The sequence below is a fragment of the Triticum aestivum genome, chromosome 2B (assembly GCF_018294505.1).
Source record: "Triticum aestivum cultivar Chinese Spring chromosome 2B, IWGSC CS RefSeq v2.1, whole genome shotgun sequence".
Lineage (NCBI taxonomy): Eukaryota > Viridiplantae > Streptophyta > Magnoliopsida > Poales > Poaceae > Triticum > Triticum aestivum.
The window spans coordinates 494054809-494065447 of record NC_057798.1 but is presented as its reverse complement, the minus strand read 5'-3'; the positions used below and the strand labels follow the sequence as shown (position 1 = coordinate 494065447).

At 47.9% G+C, this 10639-nt stretch overlaps 1 protein-coding gene across 2 annotated transcripts; it reads left to right on the top strand.

Annotated features, from left to right (window-relative positions):
• Positions 1 to 248: 248 nt before the first annotated feature.
• LOC123045645 (glutathione hydrolase 1) lies at positions 249 to 4997 on the top strand. Of its 2 annotated transcripts, none has more exons than XM_044468785.1 (7): positions 249 to 433; positions 525 to 850; positions 2218 to 2733; positions 3178 to 3410; positions 4012 to 4276; positions 4373 to 4510; positions 4645 to 4997. In XM_044468785.1, the coding sequence occupies exons 1-7, from the start codon at positions 427 to 429 to the stop codon at positions 4864 to 4866; spliced, it is 1707 nt and encodes a 568-aa protein (XP_044324720.1). In that variant the 5' UTR covers positions 249 to 426; the 3' UTR covers positions 4867 to 4997. The 2 variants fall into 2 exon arrangements, with proteins under 2 accessions (XP_044324720.1, XP_044324721.1); XM_044468786.1 differs by having other exon boundaries at positions 341 to 443.
• Positions 4998 to 10639: the final 5642 nt, after the last annotated feature.

The window sequence follows — 10639 nt, the reverse complement described above, 5'->3', positions numbered from 1 at the left end:
TTCTCTCCATTTTCATTTTTCCTCCGTAAAAACGGAAGGTTGCCGCTCCATTTTCATCCCTAGCTGCAAGCATATGGTTCCACTAGTGGCATGACGTGTTGCGAGCGATGGAAGGGGGGAGGGGGGGGGGTGTCATGACAGCTGAGACGACGTGCCACAAGACTAAGTCTCATCTATTAACTCAATCAAACATAATAAGGGAAAGGAAAAAGAACAAATATCGGCCTGAATCTCAACGTAAGACGTATAGCTAGATGAGAAGCAGATCCGTTTGGCTTGTATATAAAGCCTTTTTTTTAGAGAACTTGTATATAAAACCTTGCCGTGTGGGCTTCTCAGACCCGATCGACTCGTCCAGCTCGCCGGTCAGATTCTTCCACGCGGTCTTCCGTGTGTTCAGTGTTCTGCTCCCTCCCGCGCCTGCCGATGGCCCGTTAGACTCCGTTCGCTCTCTTCCCTCCGTCGTGCGCGCAAATGTATCACTGTGCGCTAAGTGACTCCTTTTTCTTTCTCACCTCGAGCAGCTGGACGCCTACGATGGTCGGCGACCGCGCTCGTCCTTCTCTTCCTTGCCGCCGGAGCGGCGGCGGAGGCTGCACGCAGGGAGGTTGTGACCTCGCCGCACGGCGCCGTGGCGGCCGACGACGAGCGGTGCTCCAGGATCGGGCGTGACGCGCTCCGCTGTGGCGGCACCGCCGTGGACGCCGCCGTCGCCACGTCGCTCTGCCTCGGCGTGGTCAGCCCCGCGTCCAGCGGCATCGGCGGGGGCGCGTTCATGCTGGTCAGGCTCGCCGACGGCACGGCCGTCATCTACGACTCCCGTGAGACCGCGCCGCTGGCCGCCACAAAGGTGAGTGATTGGAAGAGTCGTCTCTTTGCCGTAGTCTACTCAAAGACTTGTGGATGCTTGTGTGTTTCCTTACTTTATTCCGTTACTTTATTCGTTCAACCATATGATTTGAGACTGACTACAATGCAAATTTGCTGATTGAGCCGAAATCTTTTTGCGCTGTGTAGGGCGCCTACCAAACTTCCACACCAAAATTTTCAAACTTACTGACAACCGTATCATCAAACCTATCCGAGGAAAATGAATATCATCTAACCAATGGAATACTACTATCAAACTAAAAACATATAGTATAACCAGACACACACCTACTGGGTGGTTAATCCACATGGTTGGCGTGCCTGTCTGGATCTCTTATATACTATTCCGTTACAACTGGCGGAGAACATGGACATGACATGCATGGGAGAGATGAGAGACAGCGTCCCCCCCTAGGCCCTAGCTGCTCGATTCCTACTCCCTACTGTAGAGTATTGAATATTGATCAATGTTTCATTTTTTGAAAACAAATATTTATCAATGCTAATTCAGGGCTATGCATGTGCGCATACGTAATTACACGCGCGCGCACACACACACACTTGCTGTCGCTTGTGTTGGGTCGTACTACACTGCTAATACTACCTTGGAGTGACGGGAAGAACAAAGGGAGGACGGTGACTGATCGGCGTGGTCGAGGGCCATACGCGTGGAGGCTAAGCTACATAGTGGCGCCATGTTCAATGCCGCGCGTCCGTGTGTTTAACCAGTGGAGAGGAGGCGCCCCACGCTATCACCGCGCCCACTTGCATCTCTGGGCCGCCAGTTGCAGCACGGACTGGGAAAGCCGAAACGAATCCGCGTTCGGCCGGCCGGCGTGCAAACTGATGCTACGATGCGACCAACCACGTCCCGTTCAGTGCTTCGGCCGCTTCTTTTTTGTCAGTGCACTAGTGCGGTAATGTACAGGAACATGATCCGCAATTCCATGTGCCTGCCAGTTGTTAGCTTGCTGTTGCCCCACTTGACCGTTACATTCTATCTAACCCGTTACCAGTCTACACGAAATGCCAGGACTTGTTCTCTAATTTTTCAGATAAATGATACTTTTATTAGCTTCAAATGTAGCATAAAATGGATACAAATCATAATGGGTAACATCAGAGGCCAGATAGGATGCACACATCTAAACTTGCTGTCCCATTTGAAACATAAAACCGAGAACTAATTGCTACTCTCGAGTCCTGAACTTGATTATATGGTCAGGTCTTAAATCTAAGAGTCTTCTTGCCCATTTACCGTTCGGGATTTGGCAAGAACAATTGCTCCTGTACGTAAAGAAAAAAAGAGTGAATTATGAACACTACCGATCTTAATTGTACATTCAGGACATGTACGGCGGCAATGACACGCTGAAAGCCAGGGGCGCGCTCTCCATCGGAGTCCCGGGTGAAATCGCGGGCCTCTACGAGGCATGGAAGCGCCACGGCAAGCTCCCATGGAAGGAACTGGTGATGCCGGCCGCGAAGCTCGCCTGGGCGTTCACGGTGTCGCCGTACCTCCACATGCAGATGAAAGCGACCGAAGCCGGCATCCTCGGCAACGCCGGGATGCGGGCCGTGTACGCCTCCAACGGGGAGATCCTCAAGGTCGGCGACGTGTGCCGCAACGGCAAGCTCGCGAGGACGCTCGAGGCCGTCGCGGAGAGAGGGCCGGCCGCGTTCTACAGTGGCCCGGTGGCGGACCTGCTGGTGAAGGACGTGAAGGAGGCCGGAGGGATCATGACCAAGGAGGATCTGGAGAAGTATCAGGTCAAGGTGCGCCGGCCGCTTTCGCAGAGTGTCATGGGGCTTACTGTGCTCAGCATGCCTCCTCCTTCTGCCGGCGGTGCGGGTCTCATGCTGGTAAGTTCTCTATCCTGTTTAGTGTTTTTCTTTTTCAGTACACAGAAATTTTTTGCTTGGAATTTCATGCACTTTTGCTATATGTTGTTTTGATGATGGACAGTGATATTGGTTGTTTCTTCTTTTTTCTGAATAGTCAACTAGAGTAGCTATTTTTTGTCAAAGGTTTCATTGAAAAGATATGCGTTGTGCTTAAGAATATGGTTCTGGATAAGATTGATATAAATGTGAAGACTTCACATCTGAAGGATGTGAAGTCCTTTAGTGAGATATTTATTCAACACGAGACAAGTACTCTTTCGGTGAGAGATAACCACAAGAGTTGCATTCAGGTCAAGTGGTGTCATCACACTTTTGGAAGAAAAATCTAACGTTCTGATGGTGACAGTTTCTGTGTGCATATTATTTCTTGATATCCGTTTTTACTTTTTACTCGATGAACAGGTTTTGAACATCCTGGCTCAGTATGGAGTTTCTGGTATTTCCGGCTCTCTTGGGATTCATCGCCTTGTTGAATCCTTGAAGCATTACATGGCAGTAAAGATGAATCTTGGAGATCCTGACTTTGTTGATGTTGGTGCGGTTGTTTCCGACATGCTCTCTCCCAAGTTTGCTGCTGAGCTGAAGAGAACGATTTACGATAATATGACATTTTCACCTCAACATTATGGTGGAAGGTAAAGAAACCTGCTTCCAAAACCATATTCTACTACTTATTCAAATGAAACTACATCAATGAGCCTTTTTTTCGATAAAGGGTGGACATCAATGAGCTATGGCCGTGTTACTGTACTTTTTGGGAAAGAACGACAATAGATTTAACTGCAGTTCAAATTTTGGAAACATATTTTTTCTTTTCATGATTCGAATGTTTCAGAGAACTGTCATTTGCATGTGAATTTGTTACCTTTCTATTGCTAACTAAACCTTTTAGATATATCCCCAGTCGCAAGAAACACGGTTGTACGCTTTTAACCAGAGTTTCAGGTTCTGTAACCTGAAGGAAATCTCAACACCTAAAAGCCTTTTCTGCCCGAACTATTTTGTGGTGACACCATCAACTTTATATGGTTAGTAGCATTTAATTCCTGCAGGATATATGATATCTTCAACCTTTATCGGTAAAAAAAATACTGGACGAAAATCACCTGACCATCTTGGATGATACCATGAACCTGAACTTCTCAGTGCACTACATCATGAAGCAGTGCCATCTTTCCTGGTTCAGTGCGAGCTGCCCTACCAATTAATCCTGCCCGACCAACTTGCATATTTCAGGTGGAACATCCTTCAGGACCACGGGACCAGCCACCTATCCATCGTGGACGGCGAGAGGAACGCCGTCTCGATGACGAGCACTGTCAACGCCTACTTCGGATCCCTGATCCTGTCCCCGAGCACAGGCGTTCTGCTCAACAATGAGATGGACGACTTCTCCATGCCGGCGAACACCACCGCGAACACTCCGCCGCCGGCTCCCAACAACTTCGTGGCCCCTCTGAAGCGCCCCCTCTCCTCCATGTGTCCAACCATCGTTCTCAAGGTTAGATTCGTTGGCCGCCATGAAGATGTGAATTTTCTGAAGAGGCTGCAGTTTTCGCTCAAGGTTCTGATTGTTTTCGTGCTGTGTGTGTGGCAGGATGGGAAGCTGAAGGCCGCGGTGGGCGCCAGCGGCGGGAGCATGATCCCTGCCGGGACGATCGAGGTGCTACTCAACCACTTCGCTAAGAACATGGATCCGTTATCCTCTGTCATGGCGCCGCGAGTTTATCACCAGGTCCCATTCTTGATTGAAACTATTTCTTGTTCTCTTCGTTTCATCAACTATATATACACAAATGCAAGCTCGAACGACCATCCCATCCCACAACTCTGACGATTTGGTTGCTTGCCATTGGACAATGGTTGCAGCTGATCCCGAACGAGGTTCAGTACGAGAACTGGACGACGGTGACCGGCGACGTATTCTTGCTGGACGCCGCGACGAGAGGCGACCTGCTGAAGAAGGGCCACGCCCTGAAGCCGCTCGCCGGGGGAACCATAAGCCAGCTCGTGGTGCACAACGTCGAGGGCCGCGGGGACCTGACCGCCGTGAGCGATCCGAGGAAAGGCGGCGTCCCGGCGGGGTACTGAACTTCATGGCTGGACGGCGTGTACGGGTTCATTCGACGGGCAGCCTCTCCAGTCTCTAGCTGTCATCAGCTCAAGATACACGCGTGATTCTTGTATTTGTTCATGGATTGGAATAAAAAAAAAAGGCACCACGTCATCCTGTCAAATAAATACGCGCGCTTCAGTATCGGAAAAAAATTTCACCTCACTTTATATATAAATAAAGCAACAATCAACATACAATCCTATGCAAACGACATGCCGCCACAATCGCACGCACACACCTAAAAACAAGATACAAAGGGACTGAGCTTCGGTGCCTTAAAGGCACCTACCTTTGGGTCTATGACAGATGGGCCAGTCACCTGTTAGGTCCACCTGTCATAGGCCCAAAGGCACGTGCCTTAAGGCACCGAAGCAGCGTCCGATACGAAGATGTTGAGAATCAGCCACACCACCCCAACAACTCCAAGCAAGCAAAAGATGAACAATAAGGGTGTGTTTGGTAGGGTGCATGAAGGGTGCATGAGGGTAAAAGTTCTCAATCCGACCCACTTTTACTTGTTTGGTAGGGTGCATGAGCTCACATGGGCTATGCTCATCTGATGCATAAAAGGGCTCTGAGCTATGCTCATCTCATGCACCCTATGGAATCGAAGGAGCCCTCAACCCTGATCAAGCCATTGTGAAGCTGAGTATGCTAACACACTCAGAAACCGCCATCGTGGCCGTGGCTGTTGGAAATTGTTAGTAGACTTTTAGCCCAAAGTCCAACTAAAATTCTGAAATTCTCTTGGCCCATTGATGCACATATGTGTGTGGTGTGAGTGAGACTAAAATTTAGTTCCACCCTAAAAGTTGAGAGGGAGTTGCACTTCTTTATAAGGTAAGATCTTCTACCATTTGTATGGGCATGAGAAGAGGAGACCTACACACGTGCTCCTCCTCCTCGCTCGCCCGGCCGCGCCACGCCGCGGGATTGAGCCGAGGACAGAGCTATGAACGTTATCTATATTTTTGTTGCTCAGGAAAATTAATGAGTCATTAATTAATAATTAACGGACAAATTAATTACTGAACCGTTTCCGATTCTTTTGGATCGCGACGACTCAGGCGTGGGGTTTACTCCCACGACCTACCCGGCCCGCACTATATAGTCAGGCAGACGTCTACCCTAGCCGCGACCGCTTCGTATGGTTTCGCACCACCGTTCCAGATCATTGCGCCGCCACGCAAGTCTTCTCCATCCCTCCTTTCGGCGTGCACCGCGAGAAGGGACAGCAGGCCTCCGAAACCCCGTCTCTCGTGATCCTGTACGGGAGAGGGGCGATCAGGTTTTTGGGGACCGCACTCGCGTGACTGCTGGTAGCGACGACTTTGCCAACGACGACTTCTTCCCCAACCTCGGCAACCTCTGTTGGAAATATACCCTAGAGGCAATAATAAATTAGTTATTATTATATTTCCTTTTTCACGATAATCGTTTATTATCCATGCTATAATTGTATTGATAGGAAACTCAGATACATGTGTGGGTACATAGACAACACCATGTCCCTAGTAAGCCTCTAGTTGACTAGCTCGTTGATTGATAGATGGTTACGGTTTCCTAACCATGGACATTGGATGTCGTTGATAACGGAATCACATCATTTGGAGAATGATGTGATGGACAAGACCCAATCCTAAGCCTAGCACAAAGATCGTAGTTCGTATGATAAAGCTTTTCTAATGTCAAGTATCATTTCCTTAGACCATGAGATTGTGCAACTCCCGGATACCATAGGAATGCTTTGGGTGTACCAAACGTCACAACGTAACTGGGTGGCTATAAAGGTGCACTACAGGTATCTCCGAAAGTGTCTGTTGGGTTGGCACGAATCGAGACTGGGATTTGTCACTCCGGTAAACGGAGAGGTATCTCTGGGCCCACTCGGTAGGACATCATCATAATGTGCACAATGTGACCAAGGGGTTGATCACGGGATGATGTGTTACGGAACGAGTAAAGAGACTTGCCGGTAACGAGATTGAACAAGGTATCGGGATACCGATGATCGAATCTCGGGCAACTACAATACCGCTAGACAAAGGGAATTGTATACGGGATCGATTGAGTCCTTGACATCGTGGTTCATCCGATGAGATCATCGTGGAACATGTGGGAACCAACATGGGTATCCAGATCCCGCTGTTGGTTATTGACCGGAGAACGTCTCGGTCATGTCTGCATGGTTCCCGAACCAGTAGGGTCTACACACTTAAGGTTCGATGACGCTAGGGTTATAAAGGAAGTTTGTATGTGGTTACCGAATGTTGTTCGGAGTCCCAGATGAGATCCCGGACGTCACGAGGAGTTCCGGAATGGTCCGGAGGTAAAGATTTATATATGGAAAGTCTTGTTTTGGTCACCGAAAAAGTTTCGGGTTTTATCGGTAACGTACCGGGACCATCGGGAGGGTCCCGGGGGTCCACCAAGTGGGGCCACCATCCCCGGAGGGCTGCATGGGCCAAGTGTGGGAGGGGACCAGCCCCAGGTGGGCTCGTGCGCCCCCCCCCCCCACACACACACACACAAGGGCCCAAGGCGCCTAGGGTTTGGGGAGGGGGCGCCCCACCTTGGTGGGGGGCAAGTTTCCCCCTCTCCCCCCCTTGGCCACCCCCCTAGATGGGATCTAGGGCTGGCCGCCGCCCCTAGGGGTGGAAGCCTAGGTGGGGGCGCAGCCCCCTCTCCCCCTATATATAGTGGAGGCATAGGAGCAGCCCAACACGCAAGTTTCTTCTCTTGTTGGCGCAGCCCTACCTCTCTTTCTCCTCATATCTCGCGGTGCTTGGCGAAGCCCTGCTGGATCACCACGCTCCTCCATCAGCACCACGCCATTGTGCTGCTGTTGGATGGAGTCTTCCTCAACCTCTCCCTCTCTCCTTGCTGGATCAAGGCATGGGAGACGTCACCGGGCTGTACGTGTGTTGAACGCGGAGGTGCCGTCCGTTCGGCAGTAGGATCTCCAGTGATTTGGATCACGACGAGTACGACTCCTTCAACCCCGTTCTCTTGAACGCTTCCGCTTAGCGATCTACAAGGGTATGTAGATGCACTCTCCTTCCCCTCGTTGCTAGTCTCTCCATAGATAGATCTTGCTGACTCGTAGGAAAAATTTTGAATTTCTGCTACGTTCCCCAACAGTGGCATCATGAGCTAGGTCTATTGCGTAGATTCTTTGCACGAGTAGAACACAAAGTAGTTGTGGGCGTTGATTTTGTTCAATATGCTTACCGTTACTAGTCCAATCTTGTTTCGACGGTATTGTGGGATGAAGCGGTCTGGACCAACCTTACACGTACACTTACGTGAGACAGGTTCCACCGACTAACATGCACTTGGTGCATAAGGTGGCTAGCGGGTGCCAGTCTCTCCCACTTTAGTCGGAACGGATTCGATGAAAAGGGTCCTTATGAAGGGTAAATAGCAATTGGCATATCACGTTGTGGTTTTGCGTAGGTAAGAAACGTTCTTGCTAGGAACCCATAGTAGCCACGTAAAACATGCAAACAACAATTAGAGGACGTCTAACTTGTTTTTGCAGGGTATGCTATGTGATGTGATATGGTCAAGAAGAATGTGATGAATGATATGTGATGTATGAGATTGATCATGTTCTTGTAATAGGAATCACGACTTGCATGTCGATGAGTATGACAACCGGCAGGAGCCATAGGAGTTGTCTTTATTTATTGTATGACATGCGTGTCATTGAACAACGCCATGTAATTACTTTACTTTATTGCTAACCGGTAGCCATAGTAGTAGAAGTAATAAGTTGGCGAGACAACTTCATGGAGACACGATGATGGAGATCATGATGATGGAGATCATGATGTCATGCCGGTGACGATGATGATCATGGAGCCCCGAAGATGGAGATCAAAAGGAGCAAAATGATATTGGCCATATCATGTCACTTTTTGATTGCATGTGATGTTTATCATGTTTATGCATCTTATTTGCTTAGAACGACGGTAGTAAATAAGATGATCCCTCATTAAAATTTTAAGAAAGTGTTCCCCCTAACTATGCACCGTTGCGAAAGTTCGTCGTTTTGAAGCACCACGTGATGATCGGGTGTGATAGATTCTTACGTTCACATACAACAGGTGTAAGCCAGATTTACACACGCGAAACACTTAGGTTGACTTGACGAGCCTAGCATGTACAGACATGGCCTCGGAACACAAGAGACCTAAAGGTCGAGCATGAGTCGTATAGTAGATACGATCAACATGAAGATGTTCACCGATGATGACTAGTCTGTCTCACGCGATGATCGAACACGGACTAGTTGACTCGGATCATGTAATCACTTAGATGACTAGAGGGATGTCTATCTGAGTGGGAGTTCATAAGATGAACTTAATTATCCTGAACATACTCAAAAGATCTTTGCAAATTATGTCGTAAGCTCGCGTTTTAGTTCTACTGTTTTAGATATGTTCCTAGAGAAAACATAGTTGAAAGTTGACAGTAGCGATTATGCGGACAGTAGAAAGCTTATGTCCTTAATGCACCGCTCAGTGTGCTGAACCCCAAACGTCGTCTGTGGATGTTACGAACATCGGACATACACGTTTTGATAACTACGTGATAGTTCAGTTAAATGGTTTAGAGTAGAGGCACCAAAGACGTTTTCGAAACATCGCGGAACATATGAGATGTTTCGAGGGCTGAAATTGGGATTTTAGGCTCGTGCCCACGTCAAGAGGTATAAGACCTCCGACGATTTTCTTAGCCTGCAAACTAAGGGAGAAAAGCTCAATCATTAAGCTTGTGCTCAGATTGTCTGAGTGCAAAAAATCACTTGAATCGAGTGGGAGTTGATCTTCCAGATGAGATAGTGATGTTTCTCCAAAGTCATTGCCACCAAGCTGCTAGAGCTTCGTGATGAACTATAACATATCAGGGATAGATATGATGATCCTTGAGGTATTCGCGATGTTTGACACCGTGAAAGTAGAAATCAAGAAGGAGCATCAATTGTTGATGGTTGGTGAAACCACTAGTTTCAAGAAGGGCAAGGGCAAGAAGGGATACTTCATGAAACGGCAAATCAGCTGCTGCTCTAGTGAAGAAACCCAAGGTTGAACCCAAACCCGAGACTAAGTGCTTCTGTAATAAGGGGAACAACCACCGGAGCAGAATTACCCTAGATACTTGGTAGATGAGAAGGCTGGCAAGGTCGATAGAAGTATATTGGATATACATTATGCTAATGTATACTTTACTAGTACTCCTAGTAGCACCAGGGTATTAAGATACCGGTTCGGTTGCTAAGTGTTAGTAACTCAAAATAAAAGAGCTACGGAATAAACGGAGACTAAGTGTTAGTATATTGGATATACATTATGCTAATGTGTACTTTATTAGTACTCCTAGTAGCACCAGGGTATTAAGATACCGGTTCGGTTGCTAAGTGTTAGTAACTCAAAATAAAAGAGCTACGGAATAAACGGAGACTAGCTAAAGGTGAGCTGACGATATGTGTTGGAAGTGTTTCCAAGTTTGATGTGATCAAACATCGCACGCTCCCTCTACCATCAAGATTAGTATTAAACCTGAATAATTGTCATTTGGTGTTTGTGTTGAGCATAGACATAATTGGATTATGTCTATCGCAATACGGTTATTCATTTAAGGAGAATAATGGTTACTCTATTTATTTGAATAATACCTTCAATGGTCTTGCACCTAAAGGAATGGTTTATTGAATCTCGATCATAGTGATACACATTTTCATGC